The 15,155-nt window shown below is 39.0% G+C and overlaps 1 protein-coding gene across 2 annotated transcripts in view; it reads left to right on the forward strand.

Moving 5' to 3' along the window:
* The window catches only part of NFKB1 (nuclear factor kappa B subunit 1), a 152,844-nt gene that overhangs the window by 21,279 nt on the left and 116,410 nt on the right, over positions 1-15,155 (forward strand). For both annotated transcript variants that reach the window (XM_072625256.1, XM_072625257.1), the window contains exon 2: positions 13,564-13,612. In XM_072625256.1, coding sequence (XP_072481357.1) covers positions 13,571-13,612 — 42 coding nt within the window. In that variant the 5' untranslated portion in view covers positions 13,564-13,570. The remainder of the gene's footprint in view (positions 1-13,563; positions 13,613-15,155) is intronic.

Below are 15,155 nucleotides of genomic sequence, written 5' to 3' on the forward strand. Positions count from 1 at the left end.
AGAGGAGGAATCAAAGGTGACAGACAGCAAGGGAGTTGTGAAGGTAAAAAAAACAAGTCAGGAGGGAGGCCAGGTTTATAGAAGATGGTGAATTTGTTTTTTGACATTATATTTGGAGTAGGCTGCCAGGGTGACATGGTCACATGGCCTGAGATTCAAAACTAAAAGTTGGTCTTAAAGAGATGAGAAGTTCTTGAGAAATTCTGAAAAAGCAATCACCTTGTTCCCTATGAGGAAGAAAAGGGAGAGGCTTCTAAAGAGACCCTTGAGCCTGCATAGGGAGCTGTCCAATAAAGTCAGATTTTTAACAGTATTCATGCAAAATGCAGAAGCAAAGGTACATAACTAAAGATGAGTATAAAACAGTAGAATTGAGACTTTCTAAAAATGCAAATAAGGAGAGATTTTTAAGTTTTGTGGGGCAGAAAGAATAAGGGTAGAGAGAGATTTATCCATCACTATGGAAGTGTATCCATCACTATGGAAGTGTATCTATCACTATTACTACTATTTCATTCTGGAATACAATGGCCTTAGATTTTCAGAGAATATACCCAAAGAAGACAGGAAGTACCTAGCAGATACCAGACTGGATGGGCCTCAGTTATAGAAGTGTCCTTAAGATCAGACTAGATTAAGTTTTGAGCATCATACAAATGCTACTATGGTAGGGTAAGGTTTTCACCCGAATAGTTAAAAGGAGTAGTACTTAGGTCTTCAAAAAATGGGTTACAAAGCAAGGCATTGGTAGCAGGAAGACAGATGCCACCCAATGCCTGCTCTCAAGGGGATTATACTCTGATAATGGGGCTGATGTCGGACTCAGATAGAAATGGGGGTCACTGAACCATACAAAGATCCCTGCAGGAAGCTTATTGACTTAGAAATCACATAGTAACATTATTTATGTTCTGTTGCATTTTTATTTATTTGTTAAATATTTCCCAGTTATGTTTTAGTCTCATTTTGGATGGTTGTGGTCAGCAGGCCATATGTTTGATACCTTGGATGTACACAAGCAACTTTGCAGATTATAAGGCAGTGTACCACAGAGGAATGGTATAGGAAAAGTACTAGGAGGACAGAAAGGTACATTCAACTAGACAGAGAATGAAGAGTGTCTGAAAAGCTTCTCAGAGGAGGCTGGTAATTGGATGGGAGGGAGCCTTAAAAGGCAGAAATTGAAGGAAAAAAAAGAAAAAAGCAGAGCAAACATATAAATGGTAAAATGAACATTTAATTAATCTTGTTTTGGTTGAAGTGCAGACTAGGTGTAAAATTCTATGTGAAAAAGTAGATTGGACAACAGAGAACCTTTAAAAGTTTTTATAGCCTTCAACTTAAAGCTCATTAGATTTTCATGATAGCCCTGAGAGGCAGGTACAAACAATTATTATTTCCATTTTACTGTTGGGGAAACTGAGGTTAAGAGCAAGTACGTAACTTGCATAGGATCAAACAGGTAATTAAATCCAGAGCTTTATCCTCTGGGTCAGATTATGGAGAGCCTTAATTGCCAAACTAAGGAGTTTTTTAGTAAATGAAGGTTTTGGGATAGAGGAATAAATTGATCTAAGCAGGTGAAGGCAGAATTATGAAGGAATGGCCCACCAACAGTGAGGAGGAATCTGTTAAGAGAGAGCCTTCAGCTAGAGAATAGATTGAAACCAAGAAGGTAAGGAAAGGGAGTAGATGTTGAGAGTTCTGGGGAGGTAGAAATGATTAATTCAGTGTGGATATGCTGAAGTTTTGGTGCGGATGAGATTTTTGTTGTTCAGATGTTTTCAGTTGTGTCTGACTCTTTTTGACCATATTTGGGGATTTCTTGGCAAAGTGGTTTGCCATTTCCTTCTCTAGCTCATTTTACAGATGAGGAAGCTGAGGCAGACAGGGTAAAGTGACTCATCCAGGGTAAAACAGCCAGTCCGAGGTCAGATTTGAAGTCAGGGAGATGAGTCTTCCTTACTCCAGGTCCAGTGTTCTGTGGCATTGTACCACCTAGCTGCCTTTAGAAGTATTAATATTATTTATTACTGGGTTGGTAGCCATGAAATAGTAAAGGAACCAAAAGGAAGGCCTCCAGATTCTTTATTAAAGATTTACAGAGAGGAACAAAAATCACCCTGCATGCAAAGGGTTTTGTTGGGTGTGGTCTAGTTAGATAGATAGGTAGGGGGAGTTTACCTCCAGCAGTAAGTTTTGGATTATTGAAGTATATGTGGAGGCAGATAGGATGATCTTAAAGGATGATGGAAAAAAAAACGAGGACCTACTCAATTTGCACTTATCTTTTCTCTGTCATTGGGAGCAATTCTTAGGTGTCATGATAGAACGCTGGACCAGGATTTAGGAAGACCTGAGTTCAAGTCTTGCCTCAGACACTAGCTATATGTCCTTGGGCAAATCATTTGACCTCTCTGTCTCAATTTTCTCTCTGTAAAATGGGGATAATAATAGCACCTACTTCACAGTATTATTGTGAGGGTCCACAAGGTAACAGGTAGAGTACTTTACAGACCTTAGAGTGCTCTATAAATTTTTTCTAGCTGTTTTAACTGAAATTGAAATCTATGATAATTGAGAAGATAATGGTAATGAGGTCACATGCAATGAAGTCGACTACTTCATTGTTTACAAATTGCTTTTTCTTAAAGCAGTCTTGTTGGGCAGCTGGGTGGTACAGTGGGTAGAGCACGGGGCTTGGAGTCAGGAGAACCTGGACAAGTCACTTAACCTTGATTGCCTCAGTTTCTTCCTCGGCAAAATGATCTGGAGAAGGAAATGGCAAACCACTCTAGTATCTTTGCCAAGAAAACCCCAAATAGAGTCACAAAGAGTTGGGCGCTTATAAACAGGAACTTCTGGAGAAACTCAACTTGTATAGAGAATCCTTTTAATATTTATGCTTTGCCTTGGCCATCCCTCATGGCCGTTGGAGAATGGCATTTGGCACATAAGAAGGATGTGTCATTATTATTTTTTTAGGATACCATGTTGTGACAGGAACAATAACCCAAGACTTTACACCACCAAAAACTAGGCTACTTTTTTCCTTCAAAGATAAGAAATCCATCCTCAAGACTTTATTGACTCAGCGTAAGGCTCAGGCCATCGAAGTAGTTTTTTGGTGGCCCAAGTAACAAAAAACTAGAGTCTAAGGAGTCAACAGGTCTTCCCTCAGGTTTCTGACTAGCAAATAGTTACTGCTAACCCAGACGCAAGAAGTTAATCAGTGTTGCACCCTTGACCAATATGCGTTCCTGGCTATGGCTATGTTAACTTTATTTGTTAACTTGAGATCTCTGAGTGGCTTATTTCATTCTATTCTGGAACCTGAACCTGCCAGTGTCAGACTTGGCCTTCAACAGATGTCAAGGAACAAAGTTATTTCTGTTGTTATTATGCAAAAACGTAAGTATGATAACGTCATCAGATATATGACCAGAGAAGAAAGGCAACAGATAATCCCTACCCTCAAGGAACTCACAATCTAATGAAAGAGATAACAAACATATATGTACAAAGAAACTCTATTGGAGAGGGGGAACAAGAAATAAGTAACCGAGGGAAAGCACTAGAATTAGGAGGGGTTGAGAAAGCCTACCGATACAAAATGGGATTTTAATTGGGACTTCAAAGAAGCTACAGAAGTTAGGTGGTGCAGTAGATAGAGCGCCAGGCCTGGAGTCAGGAAGACTCATCTTCCTGAGTTCAAATCTGGCCTCAGACACTTAGTAGCTGTGTGAGCCTGGACGAATCATTTAACTCTGTCTGTCTCAGTTTCTTCATCTGTAAAATGAGCTGGAGAAAGAAGTGGCCAACCACTCTAGTATCTTTGCCAAGAAAACTCCAAATGGGGTCATGAAGAATTGGACATGACTTCAATCAAGGTAGCCAAGGAAGGCAGGAGGCAGAAATGAGGAGGGAGAGCAGTCCAGGCGTGGAGCACAGCCAGAGAAAATGCCCAGAAGAGAGAGATGAGGTGTCATGTGTATGTTTTGGCTGGTATCACATGATGGAAGAGTAGGTGGGGGTGTAAGGTATAAGAAGACTAGAACAGGGTGGTTGTTAGGTGTTATCATGAAGGGCTTTGAACACCAAATGAAGGATTTTGTGTTTGATCCTGGAGTTTATTGAGTAGAGAGTTGAAATGGTCAGACTAACCACAGTTAGTAAATATCTGAGGTAGGTTTGGAACTCAGGTCTTTCTGACTCCAAATCCAGCATGCTTTATCTATTGGGTCAAGTATACTTGGTAATCCAACTTCTTTTCCCATCTTTTGGAGATCCCTAAATGGCATCAGGTCACCGGGTGTGGTCCTTGTATCTGTGGGTACCAAATTAACTTGTAGATGTGAAGAGGCAGAGGTTGATTTTCAGAAAGGGGAAGAAGGCAACCTTGGAAATGCACAAGCTGATGAAGACTTTGACATCACATCCTAGCAAAATTCTAGAAAAGATTAATCACAGGTTGGTTTGTGGGCACTTGGGAAGGGAAGCAGTTATTCCTTCAAACTACCTTAGCTTTGTGAAGAACAAGTCATAAAAAAAGAACTTTTATTTCCTTTTCTGACAGGGTCCCTAGGATCATAGACATAGCACTAGAAGGGACCCTAATCTAAACTCTTCATTTTGGTTGGGAAAAGTGAAGCCCAGATGAGTGAATTCTTTAAGCAAAGCCAGGATTTGAACCCATGACCCTCTAATTCCAAATCCAGTGCTCTATTATACTACTACAAGTTTAAAGAAAAATTCTGTAAACATGGCAGGATTTCACCATGACTTTTGAAAACCTTTTGCCATATTTTTGTGGACAAGTGGGCGAGATGAAAAGAGAGTTGGAAATTTTCCTTGGAGGCAGCCAGGTGGTACAGTGGATCTGGAGTCAGGAAGACCTGAGTAAAATTTCATCTTCAGACACTCATTAACTAGTCACTTCACCTCTGCCTCAGTTTTCCTAATTGTGAAATGGTGATAATTGCACCTATCTTATGAGGTTGTTGTGAGGATCAAATGGTCTAATATTGTTAAAAAAAAAAAAAAAGCACAGTGCCCCATAATAGGCACTATATAAATGCTTATTCCCTTTTCCTTCCACAGGTAATTAATTAAAAATATAGATCTGCTGTTAAGGAGAGAGGTGAGAACTAGAGATATAGAATTAGGACATATTCACCTAGAGGACACAGTTGAAGGTGCGACAAGAGGTAATTCCCCTAATATAAGTAAAGGAAAGGCACTAGGTTGTTCCATGGGTGGAGCACCAGGTCTGGAGTCAGGAATATCTGAGTTCAAATTAGCCTCAGACACTTATTGTTGCGTGACCCTGGGCAAGTTACTTAGCCATCTGTAAGATTGGGACCCACTGGAAAAGAAAATGGCAAACCATTCCAGTACCTTTGCCAAGAAAACCCCATGGTCTTAGTGGGGTCGTAGAGAGACTCAGACATGACTGAGCCACAACAGGTGAAAAAAAAAGTAATTTGTTGTAATTTGAGTATAAAATAATTCATTTTAAGGTAGTAGGTCATTATGTAATGGCAGCAGAAAATTACATTAATTGCTAGTTTTTAGTGGAGCATTCTGACAGTTGGTTTCATTTTTCTCTACTTAGGAGTTTTGGTAGGATAAATTTTTATTCCTGTATATATACATATATACATACATACACATACATACATACATACACATATACTCACATACATACATATGCTAGAAGACCAGAGAGTTTAATCCGGCACATGGTGGTCAGGGAGGGAAGGGAATGTTTTGTTTTGGACTCAGTCAAAGGATAAATAATTATTGAAGTACCCCACCAGAACAGAATCAAGCATTCTCACCTAGTTGATGGCCTGGTACCATCATCTCCAAAGATAACTATGTAGTGAGGCTACAGAATGCCTCATCACTCTCTCTTTCTCTCTCTGTTTGTATGTATGTATTCATGTGTATATATGTATATGTATGTGTGTATATGTATACGTATGTGTATGTATACATCTCCAGGACACCAATATGAAGGGTGGTGGTTGCTGGGGTTGTGTTCTTCTCCCATAGTAATCAAAGAGAAACCAAGAAAATAGAGCAAAAAAGCAATCGGCTCTTGAATGTGAAGGTTAACTGAGATGTAATCATTTTTTTTTCAGGCGGGGAGGTGGTAGGGGTTGCTGTTTCATTTTCAAAGTTTTTCTTCTTGAAATGTAAAAAAATAGTGACGAATTTTTTCAGAGACCTGTTTTGAGTCTTATTTCTTTGTTTAATTCAAGATATATGTTAATCAGTAGAGATACAGATTTTCACATTCACCTGGGACCTGTCTTCAAAGAGTACTCTAAGAGAGATTTTGAAATAAACTTAAAGGTTGAGTTTTCATTTATCAATCCATGCCAGAGTAGACTCATTTGAAGGTTCCCGGGAGTCCTGTCATAGAGATAGCATAATAACAATATTTTAAAAAAAATTTTCACACACAAGTCAAGAAGAAAAACAACTGCTGTCTATGAATATGATAAATAATTCTTGCTTCCCATATGAATCCAGAAAGCATCATGAGTTTTTTCTATAATGGTCCATCCGGAAGTTGCAAAGTAATACTTTGAGTGCATCCTTCTCTGGAATTAACCATGACTATGGCATCATTATATCTTTAAAATGGGAAAGGAAGAGTATTATTTCCCCCTATTTATGGGATTGCTTGTATCCTGCTACCCCATGAGGCTTTTAGTTTATTAAATTTATTTTGAATTTTGAACTTAAATGCCACTAATAATAAGTGTTTTCACATGCAAGGCAGCTATGTGGTGTAGAGCACTGGACTTAGAGTCCAGAAGACCTGAGTTCAGATTCATCCTTAGATACTTACCAGTTGTATAACTCTGGGAAAGTCATTGGACCTTTGGCTGCTTCAGTTTCTCCATCGCTAACATGGGGATAATAATACCACCTTCCTTCCAGGGTTGTTGTGAGAATAAGACGAGTTAGCATCTGTAAAGCATTTTTCAAATGTGAAGCGTCTGTGTAAATTTTTTCATTTATTATCATTATTAATCAGAAGAAGAGAATTGTACGGTAAAGTGTTTCGTCTCCATTATGTACGCCTTGCTTTTCATTTAAAATATATAATGACCATGTAGCTTATAGAGCTGTCCTTCCAAACTTCTTGGTGTCTTTGTGCATTTTTTAAAAAATGCCTCAGTAACCTTTTTTTTCTTTTTTCTGGGAATTCTCTTAGAAGGATTGAAAGAAAAGAAAAACAAAACTCTTGTAACAAATGTGCATAGTTAAGCAAAACAGATCCCACACGGCCACTTCCAAAGATATACCTCCTGCATCCTGAGTCCATTGCTTGGCTGTGACAGCTCATTTCCAAGAATTCTACTGAATAAAACATGAAACAGTTCTTCCTCCAGTAATACCTACAATAGGATGTTTAGAAGAAATGGCCCTTTTAAAAGAAAATGTTTTGAGTGAGAGGCTTCCATTTTTTTTCTTTTTCTTTACCACAACTATTTATTTATAGTGGGAGTTGTGACTTTCAGTCAATCTGTACTGTGACAGAGTTGGTAGATACCTCTGTCCCAAGCATGGTTAAGTGACTAGAAGGCTGATTTCAGAGTCAAGATGACCTGGAGTCACTGTTGTTTGTCCTTCATTCTCAAAGAGGACCATGACATCAGGGAGGTGACGCTATGACATTGAAGTGAATTGGATTTTGGTGAGGGAAGGTGGTACAGTCACCAGCCTCACTTTCTCCTCTGGAGTCATCTGGGTCCAGTGGCCAGATATAGATCAGGACAACTGGTGAGGGACCTTGGATACACTGGGGGACATTGACCTTTTCAAGCTGAGGTCTAAAACTGGTCTCATTCTGACTGAGGCTTCCTCTACCCCTTATATTATATCTATATCTATATCTGTATCTGTTAATATAGATATATATATCTGTATATAGATATCTATATATCTATCTACATGTAGATACATATATCTATATCTATGTCTACATATATCCATATACATCTATATCTATATCTCTCCATCTATCTAATCTATCTATCTATCTATCTATCTATCTATCTATCTATCTATCTATCTATCTATCTATCTATCTAACTATCTATCTATCTATCTTGGTTATATTTCCCTGGGCAAGTCACTTGACCATCCCATGCTCCCAAGGATGGTCAGGGTAGTAAAGTGGAAAGAGGATTAACTTTGAAATTAGAAGGCCTGGATTCTAATCCCATTTCCCATGCTTACTAACTGTGTGACTTTGGGTAAGTCTCTTTAATTCTCTGTTGCTTAGTTTAATCATCTGCAAAATGAGGCAAGTTGTACTAGCTGATCTCTAAGGTCTCTCCCTATAAACAAGACATTTCTTTACAACCTCCCTGACCAGTGGTCATCCAGCTTTCATGTGAAAACCTCTGATGAAGAAACACCCAGTATATCACAAGACAACACTTTCTGTTTTTAGACAGCTCTGATTGTCAACAAGTCTCTGTTCCTACTTCTGCCTATTTTGGCCAAGAACAAAGCTGATCCCCTTTTCACATGCTTACTCTTCAATACTTGAAGATATAACTAATAGTTCCTCCCTTAGTTTTTTTTCTTTCCATCTTAAATATCCCCAGTGATTTCACCTGCCATTTTTCTGTAGCTTGGTCCATCATGCCCCCACTCTCTCTGTCCACTTCTTTGGACATACTGCAGATTGTGTTTTCTTCCTAAAATGTGGCAGTGGTTCTCAGATCATTGTACTCCAGATAGTGTCAGACAAAGGCAAAGGACACTAGCACTATCACTTCCCCTGTTCTGGTAGCTAAGCTTCTATTAATATAACTTAAATTTGAGTCCACTTTTCTGGCTAAAATTTTGTTGACTTATTTTGAATATGCAGTCTACTTAAAACTCTCCCAATCTTTCATATGGACTATTGTCCAGCCACGCTGCCCTGCCTGGACTTGTACAGTTGAATTTCTGTGCTTTTGAGTGTGTGCAAATTGAATTTTTTAGCCTTTTTAAGACTTGACATGTTTCTCTATCAAATTTATCTTTTTGTATTTGGCCTCTCTTTCTAGACTGTCGTAATTATAAATGTGTCATTTGATATATTAGCAGTTAATTCTCCCAGCTTTGGACTACCTCCTGGCCAGGGCCTTCTTAATGGCCCCCAAAGTAAAAGAGAAACTGTCGAGACTGAGTTGAGGCTGGATCTAACCTTTAGAAGCAAGATATTTTATCTCTGTGTTTCTGACAATTTCCAGTCCATGTTAGGCTGCAGCATTTCTGCACTTCTAAGCAAAGAAACATGAGGCGTTGGTCTGTTCTTACAAGAATGAACAGTCCTTTGAAATAAGACACAACTGCATCATGTTAATTTAAGCACTCTTGCTGGCTTTGGTGAGTAAGTATTCCATACAGTGGGTATTCAGAAGTGATCTTCACACAAGCAAATTGTGAACATCTTGGGCATTCCTACTGGAAATGAAAAATCATTTTATAGGAATTCACCCCTCACCCCTCTCTGTCTTGTACCCCTCCTCTGTTCTGAAGTCAGTCAGCTTTGATGGCTATGTGTGAAAAACGAAAGATTCGTTAGGAGATGCCATTCACTTGCCAGCTGGAATGTCTCCCCCCCAAGACACACACACATTTCTTAAAGTTTCGCAGCAGATCAAGGAGGAAACCTACTACATGAAGCATAGACTCCTGGACTTTCCAGTGTGGTCTTGGACCATTCACATTACTTTGTCTTTCACTTTTTGGTTCTCTCCTTCCTCAAAAGTACAAGCATTGAGGGGTGGGGGAGAAGGAGGAGGAGTGAGAACAGGGTAGAAGGAGGGAGAAAGAAGGGACTTTCCCTATATAGTCTTTCAGTGCCAAAGGCTTAGTTTATGTTTTATAATTTTAGACATAAAACCTACATTTGTAATTAATGCAAATATCACCTAGTGATTCACTCTTTTTAAGTGAATCTTGATTCCTTGAGTGTTGGATTTTCAATTATTATAAAAATTGTACTGACATCACTATTGCTTGCCTTAAGATTTTGACTACTATGGTTTATCACAATAGATTTGTCTTAAATAGGAAAAAACAACTTTTTGAAGCTTCTGATTGTAACTGTCCATCTTGTGACCCCTTTAGATCCCAGCTAGGCTCTTCAGCTACTGGCTTGTAGCGGGCTTGCTTGTTCATGCACACTCTCTCTCTGTCTGTCTCTCCCCCTCTGCATGTCTCTCTCTGTCTCTGTCAAATGACATGTCCAAGGTAACAGCTAAAAAATATCTGAGGCAAGCTTTGAACTCAGTTATTCCTGACTCTAAGGCCAGTTCTTTATCGACTTTGTCTGCTAGCTTTCTCTAAATTTTTTGATTTGTAGAGTAACACATTATAGGTACTCAACACATTTAACAGAAGTAAGGTAGTAGTAATTCTAGTCGTGTATATGAAGTTGATTGGGATGCATGATACTATCAATATCAATCAGATTCATAAGATCTTGTTGGGAACCCATTTTTAGAAGCCTAATGGGTGCCCAGATTTTTTTAGCTACATCACAGGACAGCCCAACTGTAGTGGATGTAATCTGAAGTTGGAGTCTGAGCCCCAGCTCTTCCTTCTTATCTGTGTGACCTTAGACAAGACATTTGATCTGTTTTGACTGTACTCAAGGGCCTCTGTAAAATGATGGGATTGGGCTAGGAGATTGCCTTTTTGGGGGGAGGCAGTCATGGTTAAGTGACTTGCCCAGGGTCACACAGCTTGTAAGTATTTGATTTGAATGCAGGTCCTTCTCACGGGAGGCCCAGTGCTCTATCCACTGTACCTTCTAGCTGCCCCTAGGGGATTGTTAAGGTCTTTTCCAGCTCTGGATTTATGATCCCAAGCTCCCAATTAAATAGGCACCCAGTCTCATTCTGCTTTTAGCCATTAACTTGTCACAACTGACTGAATGGAAGGCCAGAGGCTATGAGTAATATGCAGTCACTGCATTGGAAGTCAGCTTCTCCTGCTGCTCCTGATAAGAGTAGTAGTAGTTTAATATTAAAATTAATCAATGTAATTAACAATAAAATGAACAAATGTTTATTTGTTAATTGGACTGAATTACCATGTATGTTACTATAATGGTATGCTTTACAGTTACAGAGAAAGACAGAGAGAGAAGGAGAAAGAGAGAGACAGAGAAACAGAGAAAGAGAAAAACAGAGAGAAAGACAGAGAGAGAGAGAGAGAGAAAAGAGAAGGAGAAGGAGAGGGAGAAGGAGGGAAGGAGGGAGAGAGCTCTTTAGGTCAGAGAAACAAAAGAATTTGCCCAGGGTCACAGAGCTAATGAGGGACAGGGCCAGAACAGGACTGAGGACTCCTGAGTCCAGGGATGTTTCCACTTTATCCGATTGTCATGGCTGGTGACGTTTGCACTTATTCATAATCACTACAGTATTTAAGGATTTCGTCATCTGTACCCTCTGCTCACTTGTTTTCACCTTCTGTGCAGACTGCTCTAAAGCAGACAGAGCATGAGGGAGGGAGAGAGAAAATTTTGAAACTCAAAATTTTTTTAAAATTAATCCCAAAAGGTGTCTTTACATGTAATTGTAAAATATAAAATACTATTTAAAAATAAAGTAGAGCTTGCAAAGCTGAGAGTAGTAGGAAATAAAACTAAATAGAACCTTCTAATGTGGAGATAGTTCAGTCATTCATTCAATCAATAATTGGAAAATTAGGCGACACGGAGTTGGTATTTCTGGAGGAAGAGGATTTCTTGATATCGTCTAAGACGTTTAGGCTCTTTGCCATTCAGGGAAGTTATAGAATAGTCAACTCTTAAGTTGAATTCAGGAGAAGGGTGTAAAACTTGGCAAGCAATTAGCCAACCTTAATGTACTGAAAGAACAAGATTTCATTCATTTATTTCTTTATTTTTAATTAATTTAATTTCTAACTTTTTGTAAGAACAGCATTTTTAAAAGTCTCTTGATTTTTCACATCATATGCGCAAAATTGAATGTAAAATAAACTGAAATAAAATTAAGTTAGATTAAAAAAGTATTTGGGAACATTTTGTGAATGAGATTCTTTATCCCTGGCATTGAAATATTAGCAGGGGTTTGGTAAGTCGAGGATGTGCTGGGACCTGCAGACTGAGCTTCTGGTATGTACTTAGGCAGCTGGGGAAGTGCCTGCTGCAGAATCAGAGGATGTAGGTTCAAACCCTAAGTCTGACCTTTATGGTCTGGGTGAAATTAAGTCACTTAATTTCTCTGGGCATCTGTTTTCTCAACTATAAAAGGAGGAGGTCAGAGTAGTTGACCTGAAAAGTCTCTTTCAGGCTTAAATCTATGTGTCCATGAACCTTGACCATTAGCTCTTAGTTGTACTTTTTAAAAATAGGCCTTATTGTTATTAAAGTTATTGAGTATCAGTATGAAAATTGTAGGAAACAGCTTAGTTGAGTGCGATGAATCGGTGTCATGGAGAAACTGAAGACAGAGATAGACTCACTCTACTCAGTAGGCAGACCAACAAACTGGCTCTGATTTCTGTGCTTTAAGTAGCTTATAGAGAACTATGAGATGATTATGGGCAGGAATCAGGGGTGTTCCAGCTCAAATCAGCTATGGAGAGCCGATTGTTAAATTTTCAGTGTGAGTGTTTTTACTTCTCAGAAAAAATAACAAACAATTCAGACTAGGGCTTGATTTATTCTGTTGATTGTCTAGATTTAAGAAAGTGATGGAGAAAATGTGATGATGCAGATTAAATTTCAAAGTGTGTCATGGTCATGTTTGTACCCCACCCCAATCTGAAAGCCAGTTGTTAAACATTTTACTAGCATACCACTGGCTGGCATTTGAGGGTTTTTTTTTTTTTAAAGAATTAGGATTATTTAGCCTATGTGGGTGTTTATTCCTTCCCCTTTATATGGCCTTTTTTCAAGTCCACCCTTGAGTACTGAGCCTGGCTCCTCCCTATCTTTTCAGTTTGTGGATTTAGTGAAACCTGCCTTCTCATCATTCCTTATACAAGATATTTTATCACTTGATTCTGGGTATTTTCATGACTTCCCTGACCCAGGCCTGGAATGCTATCCCTCTTCATCTTTATCTTCTAGCTTCCCTAACTTTGGTTCTGAGCTACAGTCACATCTTCTGCAAGAACACATTCCCAGGTCTACTTACATATCTTCCCTCTGAGACTACTCCCAATTTATTCTGTTTTCATATTGTCTCCTCTGTTATCTTGTGAGCTCCTGGAGAGCAGGGATTGGGTTTTTTCTTGTCTTTCTTTGTATCCCTGGTGCTTATCACAGTGCCTGGCACATGGTAGCCACTTAATAAATGTTAATTAACTAACTTGATATTTTTTAAAACTCTCTGGTTCATTTTTATTGGACAGTGTGTAAGTTTTTGATTCGCTGTCCTCTGTATTATCACCAAAAGGAGGCCTTCCTCTCAAGTTTCCAAAGAACACCGTGATCCCTCATGAGGAAGACAGGGTGGGAAGGAATCTGTTCCCTCCTCACTCTCCAATGTCTTTTGTTTCTTCTTTCAGTTCCAGGATGGCAGAAGAGGATCCTTACAAATTGGTAATACCTGACCAAGTAAGTGCTGGAACGGTAGTGTTTTCCTAATCACATTCAAAGCACAGTCAAAATCAGTAGTAGTGAGTCCATTGGAAACTTGTCATAATCAAGGAGTCCACAAGCATTTCGTAAGTGCCAGGCACTGTGCTGACCTGGGTCAGGGGAGAGGGAGAGGAGGTAGGTAAGCAGAAAGGGTGGAGGAAGACAGCATGCTTACAATGATGTATGTGCAAGATAGCCCAAAAGCTATAGTGCAGTTCTGTAGCATAAATGGCAAGCCACCTCAGAAGGAAGGCACCAGCAATAGAGGGAATGGGAAAATGCCTCTTGAAGAGGTGGGATTGGGGCTGAGTCTTGAAGGAAGCCAGAGACGATAGGAGCAGGAGAGCATGGACGGATACGGGTGACGAGTTGGAATGTTTGAGGCATGGCATCTCTGTATCATATGGAAGGGAATAAAATATCAGAAGGCTGCAAAGAAAAATTCATGTCTCCTAAATTATAATTTATATTATATTCCATTATATTATGTTATATTATATTACATTACGTTATATTATATTGTCATCTTGTTATACTATACTATGTTACATTACATTACATTGCATTAAATTATATTATTTTATATTGTAATAGACATCAGTTGCTATTATGATGCAATAAAAGAGGAATCCAGGTGACTCAATGGAGAGAGAGCTGGATCTGGAGTCAGAAAGATCTGAGTTTAAATTCAGACTCAGACACTTATTAGCTGAGTGACCTTGGCAAGTCACTTCACTTCTTGTCTGCTTCACTTTCCTCAACTGTAAATTGGGGATCATCACAGCACCTACCTCCCAGAGTTGTCCTGAGGACCAAATGTGATAAATAAGCATAAAGTATTCAGTACATTGCCTGACACATACTAGCCTCTGTATAATAGTAATCAGCAAGGTGGCACCCTAGTGCACAGGGTGCTGGACCTGGAATCAGGATGACTCATCTTCCTGAGTTCAAATCCAGCCTCAGACAATTAGTAGCTGTGTGACCCTGGGCAAGTCACTTCACCCTGTTTGCCTCAGTTTCCACTTCTGTAAAATGAGCTGGAGAAACAATGGCAAACCCTTCCATTATCTTGGCCACGAAAACCACAAATGAGATCACAAAGAGTCTGAAAGGACTCAGCAAGAATACTTATTTCCTTCTTCCCACCTCTGCTCTCCATATAATGTCCTTTGTCAGATCAGAATTTAGCTTTTATTATCTCTAATGTGGCCAAATCTTTCTCTCAATCAATCAATCCAAAACCAACTCGGTTTCTGTAAGAGTTAGAAGCCCTGGAATTTAAAGGTAGTGATTTGAATTAGTAAGATTAAATTGATGTAGCCTGTAAAAATAGGTAACTTATTACAGAATAACTTTATCGATATTTAAAAATGCAAATAATAAAAAAAAAAACCACAAACAGCTCATTGAAAGTTTTTCTGCCCCATTTTTATAGATATTCCCCCATGCCTCTGATTTCCTGTTCTTACATCATTTGGGCCTAGTAACAGCACTGTAAAGATTAAGAGTCTTCCAT

The sequence above is a fragment of the Notamacropus eugenii genome, chromosome 7, assembly GCF_028372415.1.
Source record: "Notamacropus eugenii isolate mMacEug1 chromosome 7, mMacEug1.pri_v2, whole genome shotgun sequence".
NCBI classification, from domain to species: domain Eukaryota; kingdom Metazoa; phylum Chordata; class Mammalia; order Diprotodontia; family Macropodidae; genus Notamacropus; species Notamacropus eugenii.